Raw genomic sequence first — 15,292 nt, 5'->3', positions numbered from 1 at the left:
TATGCTAGTCTAAAAAAAAATAATACGTCAGTAGCACAAGTAAATGTTGTAAATGAGGCTATTAAGCTGGATGACTCTTTCTGCTACCCATGGTTAATTTTTCATAGTAAAATGAGATGGTTGAGACACATAGAGTATTTGTTAGGTAATATTAGGAGTAGATTAAATTTTAAAAATGTAATGTGCCTAGGGAAAAGGGGTGCTCATTTTAAGTGTCTTTTAAATGAATTTATAAAGGCTGTTATTATTATTAAGTTTGATTATGGTAGCTTTATATATGGTGACGCTAGTCAGAATAATCTAAAAAAGTTAGATGTACTGTTCCACAGTATACTTAGCCAATCCATTGGCTGCCTAAATAGTATCCCTATTCCAGATATGATAATTGAATTGGGGGTGACCATGCTTAAGCTACAATGTGACAGGTTACTTGTGAAGTATTTCACAAAAATTTACTTTAAAGGAGGATATAATCAAGACGGAAATTATAAATAATTATAATAGTGATGTTAGTTTCAAGGATAGGAATACTCCAGCTTTTTATAGGTGTAATAGTTTGCTTTCAACTGAGTGCCCAAATATAGTACCCATTAATGAGATAGTTTTTGAGGATAATATATTGAATAAGCTATGTGCAATAAAGAATAATGTGTATTTTCCTGTACCTGATCGTGGGGATGATAATAACTTGACTCTCAAACATGACTGGTTAAGAAAAACTGACCATTTAAGAGACCTTATACAAATTTTTAATGATGGCTCCAAGTTGGATAAGGGTGCTGACTATGCAGCGGTGGTTCCAGTATGTCAGTCTCATGTAGCTTTAAGTTATCCGGTAGCCTGTCTTTTTTTTCTATTGGGATGATAAAATATATAAGACATTGGAAAAAATAAGTCTTACGGGTATGCCCAGAGTTGGATGATATGCTCTGACTCAGCATCAGCCCTTAAGTATCTGATGAATGAGAATAAACCTAGTCACAAATTAGTTCTTAATATCCACCATATAGTTAGTTCATTAGAGCTTGTGGGAAATAATATGCTTCTGGTCTTGCTCCCAGCACATGTGGGATTTGCTGGAATTGATTCTGCTGATATAATGGCAAAGTGGGGTATTTTAATTGGTCAGAAAATAAGTGTAAAGCCCACTCAAAATGAATCTTTTGCTTGCATTTATTAGGTGTTTTGTGATAGAGAGACCAATAATTTTATTAGAAATTGCATGAATCCAATATTAGAACCTTATGACTATAAGATACCACCTGGTGAACTTGTACGTTATATAAGATCTTTTGCTTGTTACTGTTTTTAGATTGAGGATAGGTCATACCAATACCGCTCAGTTTGACATAAATGAGTTAGTTCGTCCTTATTTTGATATTTGTAACCAATATGCTGATGTTAGGCATATACTGATGAAGTGCACAAATTTAAAGTACAAAGAAATGTATTTAGAAGTTAAATTCTAAAGTATTTTCAAAAACCGTTTCAAAGCAACTGACCCGTATTATTTCCCTGTGTTTGTTTTAATTCTGAAACAATAGTGCTTTAAAATTTATTTAAATTTGCTTTTAAACAATTAATTTACTTTTAAGATTAGCCAAGATGATTGTGGTAATTCCTGAATAGGCTGCCAATGGTGCTTTTTTTTCATTAGGTATTTTTTTTCATTAGGTATTTTTTTTTACACATCTTTAGACTTTTAGTTACTATGAGACATGGTCCACTCTTTACTTTGTTGCTGCAATCATGAAACGAGAGAAACAATACAGCCAGCAATTAAAATTGATTTAGGCTTAAATTCTAATTATGTTATCCCTTACTTAGCTAGTCGAAATCTGTTCCTTTAAGGGGAATATTCAAATCATAGTTCATCCGGACCGGATTTATTACTTCAATTTCTAGCATTTTTTGTGCTTGGTCTTACTGCAGGTAGTCTTCTTATTAGCTACTGGGAAATCTATTTTCTTCCTTCCCTCTAAACATTTCTCTTTCACTGGTAGTGACAGGGCCCGGAACCCCTCTTGACTGGAAGAAACGTTGTAGGACGTCTTTGGGTGGCTCGGCAAATTTACAGCATATGAACAATTAAAGTATATATGGGGACAATGTTTTGAGCAATTGGGGTTCGGGACAAATTCAACTGTTCCAGGTCAAAACAGATGGTTTGGCACGCACACTGCCTCTTGTAATTATTTTTAATTTTATAGAAGAGCAGAGCTTTTAAGCCTTATTACGAATAGTTTTTTGTTTTGTAATTTAAACAAGACAAATTTGCAAAAATTTACACTATGCAGCTAAAATTTTTGGCCATATTTTGGTGCAAGATCAGAATTTTAACTATCCCAGTATTTTTAGGAGTATTCACCAATTTACATACAAAGAAAGTTGCGTATAGGAGATTTCCCCAAAAGTTAGCACCCATACGTGAGACGAACGTTAACATAAAATTCAATTGGTTTACTTTGGTTAACGTTAATTCTTATGAACATTTGGGTGAACCCAAGTTTCTTTCTTTGGAATTCAGGGATTCAGCTTAAGCATTGTGTATATAAAATAGTTCTTTTGTGTGAAATGAGATAGAGTGCCAATGGTCATGCATGGAAATCTGAAAGTAGAAATTAAGATTTTGCTACAGTTGGTCCAGAAATGAGGAGAAGACTAAGAACTTGAAAAGCCTAGACTACTATTAGAATGTGAAGGTAGTTTATTGGCAAACGTTGTACCCTTAGCTATATTTACCAGCTAGTTATCTCTTATTGGATGCAGATCAGGGTCATCTGCCCATTAATTAGATCAACATTTAAAAACATTTGCAAAACAAAAGTTTTAAGGAAGACAGGTCTACTTGCCCTCTTTGTAAAGATGAGAATGATGATTCGGCACATTGCTTTATTGGGTTCCTGGTTTTTCTACAGTAAAGAAAGTTAAAGTAAGAAAAAATGGAGTTGATACTTCCAAAGTATCTTAAAAAGTGTGTCTTTACAGTTTATCAATAGAATAATAATAATAATAATTTATTTTTGACATGCTTCAAAAAATCAAAGCGGAGTATCAATAAAAGAAACAAAACAAACACTGCAAAAACCAGAAAAAACAAGAGACTAAAGCAAACGAGTAAGGCCTCTGTGGGCGAGCAGATACTTATAAGTAGACTGGGGTCTACTTATAACTCAGCAAGCTCCGTGAGCTTCGACCCAATATCTGGGAAACTATAAACATATATGAGGCTCCTAATCCTATACCATGGAGGTAGATACAATAGAAAACGGGAAAACTGGAAATAATAAGAACGACTGATATATTTTTTATGAAAAATAGGGTAAATACCAGAAAGAAAAAAAAACCCGAATGATCTGTAAAAACCGAGTATAATTTAGCTAGAGACTTTCTACCTCGGTTAGAAACAATTTCACAGTAACTTAATTGGAATTTTTTCTTGCAATCAGGAACAGCGAGAGTCCGTAAGGATTTTAGTGTTTTACTAACATTAATTCCCAGCCACCGAAATGAAGAAACCAACGGGATAGAAAAAGATCTACAGATTAGAGGAGTAGTGAAATCACTATTAAATGAAAGATGTTCACACTTTGGAAGATTAAGAGAAAGTCCAATCGCATGAAGTTTAGATGCAACTGTTGAAACAGACAAAGAGAGCCCTTTTTTAGTCCTACTGATCAAAAGAATATCATCCGCATAGGCAAGATAAGAAATATTTATATTAAGGTACAATGTACAAGGGAAATATGTATATTAAAGGGAAGTCTTACTTTTTGATTAAACAAAGTGTTTTATTCATATATGAATTGGAAGAGCAGAGATCTCTGATGTGCGTTTGTATTATTTTTACTTCTTTGTGTATCTGGTCGTTTTTGGCTTTAACAACATTCTATCCTATCGTTTTCTATTTTTTTTTTTGCCTGGGACCAAAACGAGGGTTTTTACTTGCCCTTGAATCAGGTCTAACAGGGTGTAAGTTGAAGTTTACATCTGTAGTCTATGCACAAACGCTTGTAGAATTGGTGATAACCGGGAGAAAATAACTACAGCACCCTCTCCCAACTCAAGGAAAACCAACAAGCCAAATAAAAGTAAAAATTTCATCAATGTGCCCCCCCCAAAAAAAATCAAATAGAAATCCGAAAGTTGTTGAAATGTGTTATGCCTGAGAAAGAGAATTACGCATAAGAGCCTTTGAGGTAGAGAAATGGTGTCACATGTGCATCCCGACATGAATATTTCTCTCATTTATGACAAAGCAGGAGGTTTCCTATTGCAAGAAATCAAAATTTGAACTAAGAGAGATGCAATTGTCTTTTTGACGCAGGTCAATACTACTTTAAGAGCTTGTAGGCCTACTATTTTGAACTGATGAACAATTTTGGAAATTTTAAGAAGGTGACAAATGTTTTGTAGTAATACGCACTGGAAAAAAGAAGCTATATAAGGACCCTGCTTAAAAAACGACCAAGAATCTCATTTGTTTCTTGAACTGTTGGCTAAAAGTGGATACCATAGACCGAAGGGACAATGTATACTGGTTTTGACTTCAACATAAACTTCATACAAATTTTAAGCATAAATTATTAGGAAGTACTAATCGGTCCAATGATCCCTCAAGTGTCCGTTTTCTCCTCGTCCACCATTACTTTCTCTATACCGGAAGGCAGGTGAATCTCACCTTGTTCGAAGCAAAATCTTGCAAGTGGGCACATTCTATATTATTGGAGGCATAAAATGGGTTGTTGATAAATCCCACAGCTCCTCTCCCTCTATACATGTGCTGTACTAAAATTTCTCATTGTATAGTAAGTAACAAGAAGCTTTCGGTCTTGTCTTTTTATGTGGAACCATCCTTAATAACGACATCGTTTAAAACAAATCTGGGACACTGAGTAAGTAGTAGGAATAGGAAATTCCCAATAATTATGTAGCAAATAAGATAACATTTTCTTCTTTTTTTTTATCTAAAACTAAAACCATTTGTAAGGGATGAAAATTGATTGGACTTAACAATGTCCAAAATAAAGCACAATTATTTTGAGCTTTACTTTGAAGGCTTAAAAAAGCGAAAAAAAGTGGAAGAAATGGCCTCCCTACCTTTCATAAGTCAAATTTTATTTAAATTCTTTGATTCTTATTTAATTTTTTGGTGAGTATTTTTTGAGCATTTTTATTTTTGAAGATTTGGAGGATAAAGCAAACAAAATGAAAAAAAGTCGTAGATATTCGGAATTTGAAAAGAGAAAATTAAAAAATTTTAAACATCAATCCCACACTACGTTTTAAGAATTTGGGATACAAGAAAATTTACTATATATTGAAAACTATAGATCGCACAAAATGAATATTAAGAAATAATAAAATGAATGGTTATTACAGAAATTATAGCAGATAAGATGGATTACGCAGCGTCAATTATGTAATAAATAAAAATTACATGCAAGTACTTGCCTCTTAGTACTACTAGAGTAGAAAAATGGCCATTGATGTACTTGTATCCAAAATTAGAACTGGAGACATTAAAGGATCTTTGTACCTTCATTGAGTTCCCTGTGTGTATTCATGAAGATGTGAACTTTTTAGTATATTAATCGATAATCTAGTACAGTTCACTATTTATTTACAGATAACCGCAGATCCAAAATTTGGAATATCAAGGGATGGAAACCTTACCATTGAGGATTTAAGTCCTGGTTATTTCGGTGTTTATGTTTGCACTCCTCCCTGCCACTCTCTTAATAGCTGTAGAAATACATTTCATGGCGTCCTGGGTTTTAGTAAGTGCTTTCGAATGATACCTGAAAGTTATTCTTCTATTGTTTTGGGCTTATACTCCTGGCAATATATATTTTTTTGATTTGTAATTAAATTGCAGTTCTACGATATTTATATTTTAATGCAACATCTTTGTTGATGTTCTTTACTTGCTAGAAGACATATAAGTGACTTAAAGGGTGACCAGCAGTGTTGCCACTCGACTGGCACCGCTCCGTGGCGCCGGCTTCGTCAAAAAGCGGCATTTCCGCGGCATCCTTGAACCAAAATGTGGTAAAAACCGCGACATGCCCGAAATTCTCGGAAAAGCTGTGTTTTGTATTTTTGACAGAGAAAGGGTGAAAAATCTCGCTTTAATATGAATGTTGATTCAGTTTCAAGTGAAGTATGGTGAAGATCTGTCATAAATTTGAAAAAACACGTGCTGTCTATCCTTCTTTTCAGCGGTCAAAGGTGAGCATGGTCAGCTCAGTCCGTGAACACACATTTGTCGTTCATCGTTTTCGTCAAGCACGCAACAGAAGGAAAAGTGCAGAGGTACCACAGCAGGGAAAGTCCACGGTTGGAAAACCGTATAAATGTGAAGTGAATAGTGAAGAATCTAAAAGCGATTTTCCCTTGGGCCTTCAAGCCTATCCAATAGAATAATTGATGGGTAACTAGATTCTCGTATCTCAAACTTTTTCGATTAATGTTTAATGAAAATCAATATCAAAAGCTTCAAGAAGGAACATTCAGATAAATAATACAAGACAAACAGACAAGATTAATCGGAATCGGACTGTTCACGTGTGTAACAAACAATATCTTTGGCCAGACCATACACAATGCTTTGGTTCAAAACGTTACAGTCACGAGAAGAGGCACTAGCCTTCACTTTGAGTACACGCTTGACTAGTCCGGGTTCTAGCTCTAGCACTGACTTGCCCGAGTCAAGCCCTCCTTTAGAATTGTGCTTAAGGCCACACTTGGTTTTCAGTGTTGCCGAAAGAGTCACTGCACTCAGTCGGTTTCGCTTATCATTTTTCACTTCCTTGAGCAAACTGAAGAGACGCTTGGCAATAACGTTTGAGAAAGGGAGTGAGAAAAAGTACTGAACCATTTTCCCGACATTTGGGAACATCCGACTACCATTTGGTGACTTCGTTTGCAAGATGTGGCGCCAGTAAACGACAATGTCCATGTCATCTACGTCAGGGAGATCGACAGCACTAGGTAGAGCTACACTCGGTATAGACCGCCATTCCTGCTCTAGCTTTGCTTTATTCCAAAGCGCAGAATCGTAGTAGTCGAAGAACTGACGAAGACTGGGAACTTTCAGTTCATAACTAGAGCTTGGGGTAAGCAAGTGTACCAGGTCGTAGATATTTTCAGAGAATGCAAAACGGGCAAGAATTTGTTGAACAGCTTCGACGTAGAAATCCCTCGCGGAGCGACGAATTTGGAGACTTTCCACTACAAAACGGCCACTGGTAACTTCTTTCGTTTCGAGCCCCACAAGGAAATCGTACCCTTTGTAGCCGATATAGACATTTTGTCGGGAAGATATTTCACTTCGTCATGCGGATTGATGTCAAAAGGGTTGACTGTTCTAACATATGAAGGCTTCATAAAGTTCATGGCTAATGTCCGAAGAAGTTTTTCCACCTGGGTTTTTAATGAGGTGAAATAGGGGTTTTTCAGACTGGAAGATGGTGTTGAACTCATTCAGCTCTCCCAACACGTACTCGACAAAAACCATCATAACCCTCGAGTATGGGTTGTTTAGTGTCATTCTTACATGATCATTAGCATGCGAGGGATCATCAAGTACCAACGAGTCCCAGTACAACGTAAGAGTATCCCATTGTTCGAAAAAACGGCGTGCACAGTTTTGAAACGACAACCAGCGGGTTGGAGCCAAAGCAAGGAATCTGTGCTGTTCCACTTGAGTAAAGACCTGAAATTCCTTCCTATATGCATCTTGGCGTTTTGCACTGTGCCTGAAGTGATTGCACACAGTCCGAGATAGATCTTCGAGGTTCTTGGACAGTTTTTTGCAAGCATGACTTGCAACTAGGGCACACATATGGCAGCTACATTTCACAGCTGTAACCCAGGGATATTTCCCTTCAACAAGTGTTTTGACTGAGTGGTTTATCCCAATCATAGCATTCGTTGTGTCAGAGCAGAATCCGGCCCAGTTTTGTAGAGGAACACCCGCCTTCTTGACATCATCCATCACCTTCACTAGCTGGTTGAACAGACTAGACGCTGATCCGTCGCTGCATTCGACAAGAGCGAGCAAATCTACCTGCACATTCATTGCTTCGTCACAAAAGCTGACACAAACAGCAAGCTGTTTGGCTACAGAGGAATCTGTGGTCTCGTCAATTACTACGGAGAAAAGATTCGTTTTCAGGTTTTCAAGAAGCTTTTCATGAAAATGAGGGGCCAACACTTGTCGAGCAATATTAGTTGCTTTAGTTCTACCAAGAGTGGCCTGGCTTAGAAGATCTGGGTCTGGCATACTTTTCACAAGTTTCAGCAAGTCTTCAGAAAGCGAATAGGGTAGATCGTGCTCAACGAGAAATGTCACTAGCTTCGCTTCAACAGTGCCCACTCTTTCGATTTTTGAATCACCAGAAAAATGAAGACTCAATGGCACGGTCTTAGAAGACGAAGTTATCCACGCTTTCTTATTTTCTTCATGAGCTTTGCTCTGTTTCTGCCTTTTTGCGTCGTGTTTCCCTTTTTTACAAACGAAATTCGTTTTGCAGTAAAGACAGTGAGCTAAATATCCATTGTTTTGACCGGTCTGCACCTTTCCTTTTCATAACCATGCATTAAAGTCAGATTCTCTTTCCCACTCAGTCTTGTATCTTTGGTCTGCCCTTTTCTTTGTGATCCTCGGTTTTTTGTTGGAGGGTTCACTATCATCCGAGTCTTTATCACCGTCCTCATATTCCTGATCGATATCTGTCACTTCTGCCATTATGTTGTAACATGTTTGGTCTATAAACAAGAGAAATATTTAGCTAAATATTTAGGAAAGAAATAGAGAGAGTACAAAATAACACACACAACAACAAAAACCACTCAATGAAAAATTATGTTTCTAAATCTGAATAGTAAAATTTGTTTACCGAAAAGGGCTGAAAGACCAAATGAAAATGCGTTACTTCGTTGCTATGACTTGGGCCCATGCTGACTTGGACACACATATTCAAGCAACGAATTAAACTGATACGTCAATTACGATCCTATTCAGAGAATGTATCCTTCCCTAAGGTTGATCATGAAGTTTGACAGCCTGACGTGGACCCATGCCAAGAAGGGCCGAAATATCCGTTGTATGCATTACTTGAATATATTCGCGATTAATAAAATTCCATACAGTGATATTCCCTGTCAGATTTGGGGTACCTCTACAGCTAGTAACTGTGTTGCATGCTTGACGAAAACGATTTACGACAAATAGGCGTTCAAGCACTGAGCAGTGTTAACCAAGCTCATTTGATTGGGCCACTGAAAAGCCGAGTTTGTATTGAGGTTCAAAGTTTCCGCGTCATAGTAGAACTTAGCGCTGTGAGCATGGCCTTAAATATTCTGAACATCATGCAAGAGAAAACAGTAAAAATGCCAAAAACTCCTCTTAACACAATCCGATATTGCATTGTATTCACTTAAAATACACATACAAAAATTTGCTTTTCAGTTCAACTTTAAGGAGTCCGGTGAAGAACGGATACCTAAAAGAGCCAATTGTTTGGATCACAGATTAAATTCTGGGATTCCATAGAAACCTTTGGTCTTGTTCATTTTGGATGCCTGTTCAACCATCATTCGTTTTGAACTTCTTTTGTTTTGTTGTCGATCCCAAAACGTAAGTGGAGGGATACCTATGACATTGCAAAAGTTGTCCGTCTGTCTGTCTGTAGCCTAAGCACGATAACTGTCGAAGGGAATGAGATATTTCGATGAAACTCGGTGGGAGGACCCTCTGGGTCAAGGGAAAGGTCGAGTTCGTAGATGGGCTCTGTAGCCCTACACTTAGGGGTGGGGATTCAAATTAAGGGACATACAGAATATTTTTAAGCAGCTAATGAGATAGTCGATTATGGGGTAAGAAAACATGCTGAACACGGCAATGAAAATCATCTTCTCGCCGGACAAGTCGTTCGCCGGGAATCCGGCCAAAACTGTAAAGTTAGTTAAAAGTAAAAGTTTTATTTGAAGTTGATAAGATTTTTGATTTCTGGGTAAGAGGGCATGCTGAAACCGTATATGACAATCGTTTTTTAGCCGGAAATATATTTCGTCCGGAATCCGGCTGAAACCGAATAGTTTATTATACGTATATTTTTTACTTGAAGTTGACTAGATGCTGGAAATAGGGGTAAGGACTCAAGGAGATACACTAAAGTCGTTTCTGAGCTTCAATTTTTCGCCAGACAAGTAGCTCCGGAATTTCGGCGAAACCGGAAAATTGGCAGAAGGCAGGATTGTTTTGATCGGTATCGTCAAAATAGATATGACTTACAGAGGTAAACACACATGCTGAATCCAAATCTGAACTTGGTTTTCTCAGATGATTAGCCATTTGGCCTTAATCTGTTTCTAGATCTTTAAGAGTAAAAATGTTCAAGGAGTCTGGTGAAGACCGGATCTAGCGAAGACAAAACCCAATGCCTGGATTAAATATTTAATTTTTGGGATCCCATAGAACCTTTGGTCTTGTTTTTCATTTTCACAGAGGCACATCCAGTTATCAGATATTTTGCGTCCAGCCAGCCACGTCGGAGAGTAGAAAGGCTGGACACAGTCGACAAGTGCTAACAAGGAAATTGCTAATTTCGAAAAAAAATTATATTTCTTAGCTGTTTCATCATCGGGATTTGATGATCTCTTCTAGTGAGAATCGGGCTTTCAAAACTTTCGGTAAGAACTACACCTCTCGTTGATATCATATGATGAATTTGAATTTTGAAATGATGAAGTAACGAACTGGCAACTAGTTAAAACAAGCATTTTGGTAAACAGAAAACAGATCATAGAAGCCACCCACCCCCTAGGATAGGCCAGTACTTTTTGGCTCAATAAACTCTTTCTGACCTGATTACATCCAGGGCCATAACGACTAGGCAGGAGGCGGGGCGCCCCCCCCTAAATATTGTCGGCCAGTTGTTAAAAAGTAGCCGAGTCAACGCGCAGCGTTGCTATTTTTCGTGAAAACAGTCAATATTTTACTTGGAAACAGTAGATTTTTCGTAAAAACAGTTGGTTTCTTCTTGAAAATAGTTGTTTTTCTTAAAATCAGCCGAATTTTTGTCAACACAGTCGTTTTTTCTCAATAATAGTCGTTTTTGTCTGCACAAAACAGTCGGTAAAAATGACCAGCCAGTCGATAAATACCCCCCCCCCCACATTTTGGCTAATAACGGTTCTTACGACACCTATTTTACTTAAATATAGTTACTACTTACCATCAATACCATCAGACAATGCTGTGAAATAAGACAAGTCTGTCTGGTCCTTATTGCTAACTTGAAAACACTTGGGCTGAGCTGACAGACGTCATGAAGTCATGAGATGAACTGAGAAACTCAAACGTCAAAGTTTTGTCAAACCCGCAAAAATAACTCAACCCCCTTCGAACACACTGGCCTCCCAGGGGACAAGCTGCCGACCGACGGGTCATTAATTAAGGTCCGTAGTTGACTTCCGCGAAACTTCCGCGAAACTTTGAAATCCCCATTTTATGCAACAAAGACATTTGCGAAAGATAAGAAACTTAAAGTTGGACAAATTTTTCATACGGGAACAAATGCGGTATAAAAAGCCATTTCGCGGCGTAATCGCGGCGTGCGGCATGATCAAAATTTTATGCGGCATTTCTTTCAGAATCGCGGCGTAATGCCGCGAAATGCGGCATAAGTGGCAACACAGCTGACCAGTGTCATTGTGTTGAGACCTACTATAAACGAACTCCGGAGAGCATGTTATCTCATCCCAAGAGAAAAACTTTGAAATCAGGTATTTTGGCTTAAGGAACAGCATTTTTGATTGATATTTTTGCAATGCTTCTTAAAAAAAACTCATTAACAGTGTCATTAATGTTGATTATTAACCAAAGTAAAATTATTGAAGTTTCCTAAGAATAAGAAAGTTCCAGTTAAAAAGGAGAGAGAAAAGGTTGAGTCCAGTTTTGTGAGAGAGGGTCCTTTTATATTTAATTAATATTTATCATTTTGAAATCCATATAACGTTTCAGTAAATGGTTATAAGACGGGTACCGTCCCTACGCTAGAATAAAACTAGAGTTCCCAGATGGAATCTAATTAAAACCATTACTATTCGCTTACAGGAATGGTAAAACATTTTTTTTTCAGAGGGAAATTGGATTTTAAGACCGATTTCACTGCTAGAATTGACAGTTGCAATATATGTCTAATAAAATATTACTGAGCCTTTGTGTTTCAGTAGGTTGCACACTGGCTATTTGAATAATCTCTCCTTGTTTGAAAATCAGAGGTGTTCAACGCAGTTTCATTGAACGGTATTTGGAGGTAGGGATGTTTCGTTAAGTCTAAATATTTGTAAAATATGGTAATTTGCATTACAAATCCGTATATAGGTGCAAAACACACCAATTATGCTTGATAAAAAAAGTCAATGAAAGCAGTCGAATAAATAAGGTTGGACAGCGTGAAAAACACTTAGTACAAAGATTGGATATAGTCAAATTTCATTTAAATTCTTTGATTCTTATTTAATTTTTTGGTGAGTATTTCGTGAGCATTTTTATTTTTGAAGGTTTGGAGGATAAAGCAAACAAAATGAAAAAAGTCGTACATATTCAGAATTTGAAAAGAGAAAATTAAAAATTTTGGAACATCAATCCCACAATACGTTTTAAGAATTTGGGATACAAGAAAATTTACTATATATGGAAAACTATAGACCGCACAAAATGAATATTATGAATAATAACATGAATGATTATTAGAGAAATTATTTCAGATAAGATGGATTACGCAGCATCAATTAAATTATTTATTATAGATTATTTCTTTTTAGCTTATGTATAATGCCAGTTTTGCTTACGGTTTTTGCTGCAATTATCCGTGCACACCTTTTAAAATCGAAGTCTAGTCTACATACAACTTTACACGTATAATACTTAACACGTACTTTGGCAAATAAACATAGCAGTATATCAGTTTGGACAATTTATAAATGCATTGAAATATAAATATAAATATAAAGTGAAATATAAATGCATTGTACCAATATATTTGTTCTTTGGAAATATTATTCATTTTCATAATGCTATTCAGGCTAGTGATAATGTCAATACCATCCTCAGAATTCTTTTTTTCATGTCCAGAGTCCAAAAATTGATTCAAATTTCCAAATAGTATTCAAAGTGTTGATGAAACTCACAGTTATAAAAATATTTTTAAGAAAATGTGTTATGTCATATCGCGACACAACATTTTTTTACATCCCAGATCATATCGTCTTCCCACTTTTGGGCGCTTATAAGTGAATTTACATGTTTGATTTTTTTTAATCATGTCATCTTGTGAATATAGTTCATGTATTTGCTAGAGTTAAAAGGATTCCAACACTTATGTAACTCTCAGTGTGGGTTTTTCGCGCTAATTATTTTCCATTTTTTTTCGGATTCAATTATAAAGGATATTGTTTAGTATTTTAGCCACAAAGGCTCCCTAGATCTTAATGACTGACTATTTTTACGAGGTTTTGTTTCCCTAATAAACTAGTCCTTCTCTTATTTTAAATTATTAGACCATAAAGTAGAATTATAAAAAACTAATTAAATAAGGATCAAAGAAATTAAATATAATTATACTTGTTTAAGTTAGGGAGGTCATTTGTTCCGCTATCACTTATAACCATCTTTAAGCGTAAAACACTATGTGTGTTATTTTTAATGATCCGAAAACCATTATGTCCTGAATGGAATATATAAACACTAGATCTTGTGTGAGCTCGCCCTCAGCTTCTTATTTTGGCATCAGATTAAGGCTTTTTCAACTAAACTCAATGTCCATTTATTCAATCTAAGTGAGTGAAAGGGTATGAATTCCATCTGTTCAATTCAAGTTTCGTAGAGATAATGTTTGTGTATACTATGAGCTCTATGGCAGAAATACGTTTTATTTTTGTATCAAATGTTTTAAGCATGTGGGGTTAGCAAAGCATCGTAAAGGAAATAACTAGGATCGAGGGGATTGCTGGGATGTTTTCAAAATGTGTAGTTTTGTCGTGATGTAAACCTGATGAAACACCAAAGATTATATTTATTTTCAGTTATATTTATTATATACTTTAAGGTATGTATAAAATACATATACTTTATACATTTTATTATATTTAGTGCTTACTTTGAGGTCATAAATACGCAAAACAGTGCTGATGACCTAGCCTCTGATCCAAAACCTCGAATTTGTACATAATTGTATATTGTTTGGGGCTATGAACCTCTAATGGTTATAAAATAAGTGGTTGCTCCAACTTAGTTCGATTTTCAGTTCCTCCTAAAGTGAGCACTGTCAAATCCATGATTGTGGCGCCAGAAGCTGACGAGGTGACACTGATGTGTAAAGCTACCGGCTTTCCACAACCTGATGTAATTTGGAAAAGAAACGATGAGGTATGTTCAATTTCTTTGTAGTAAACTTCCGAATACCTGTTCAGTAAAATTCGAAATTTTGGTGTTTTTGTATATATAATATATGTAACAATAAATATATGCAACTTACAAATCAACTTACGAAACAAGCTTCTATATTTGTGTATTTTTTTAAGTTTATGAGGGGGTCTGCCCCCTCTCAATACCTCGCTCTTTAGAGTAAAGTTTGAATTTCGTTCCAATTTCTTAATAATGACCCTTGAATCACAAAGGCCGTTTAATTAGAATAAATAGCTCTTTCAGAATTACTAATAATACTTTAGCGTAAAGAGTGAGGCGTTGGGGAGGGGATGAACCCCGTCATATACAAAATAATTTCTATTATTTTCAAATTTACATGCTGCTCCTTACTTTCAAGTGGAAAAACTTATTTTTTTATTTGATTTCTGAACGTTTTTTAATTAACACAAATTTTTCTTTTGGCTCGTACATGAATAGTTAAAATCAAATTTACATATTAATTTTACAAATTAATTTGATCGGACAATTTCGAGAAAAAGAGGCGGGGAGGGGACCTTGTTGCCCTTCAATTGTTTTGTTTGCTTAAAAAAGCCACAAGAACCTTTAATTTTATTTACGAACGTTTTTATTAGCAATATATATACGTAAGTTACAAATTAACTACCATAACAGACTTTTATATTAGTACATTTTTATTAATTTTATGATGGGGGTCACCCCCTCGTCATTACCTTGCTCTTTCCGCTAAAGTTCGAATTTCATTCCAACTCTTTGAGAATGACCCCTAAATTATAAACGCTGTTTCTTTAGAATAAGTAGCTCTTTTGAAATTAATGAAAATACTTTAGCATA

At 36.0% G+C, this 15,292-nt stretch overlaps 1 protein-coding gene across 1 annotated transcript in view; it reads left to right on the top strand.

Annotated features, from left to right (window-relative positions):
- The window catches only part of LOC136027209 (uncharacterized), a 119,866-nt gene that overhangs the window by 32,160 nt on the left and 72,414 nt on the right, over positions 1 to 15,292 (top strand). The window contains exons 4-5 of the mRNA XM_065704237.1: positions 5,630 to 5,780; positions 14,319 to 14,440. Of these exons, the coding sequence (XP_065560309.1) occupies positions 5,630 to 5,780; positions 14,319 to 14,440 (273 nt within the window). The remainder of the gene's footprint in view (positions 1 to 5,629; positions 5,781 to 14,318; positions 14,441 to 15,292) is intronic.

The sequence above is a fragment of the Artemia franciscana genome, chromosome 1 (genome assembly GCF_032884065.1).
Source record: "Artemia franciscana chromosome 1, ASM3288406v1, whole genome shotgun sequence".
NCBI lineage: Eukaryota > Metazoa > Arthropoda > Branchiopoda > Anostraca > Artemiidae > Artemia > Artemia franciscana.
Note: the sequence above shows the minus strand (reverse complement) of the source record. Positions and strands in the feature narration are given on the sequence as shown.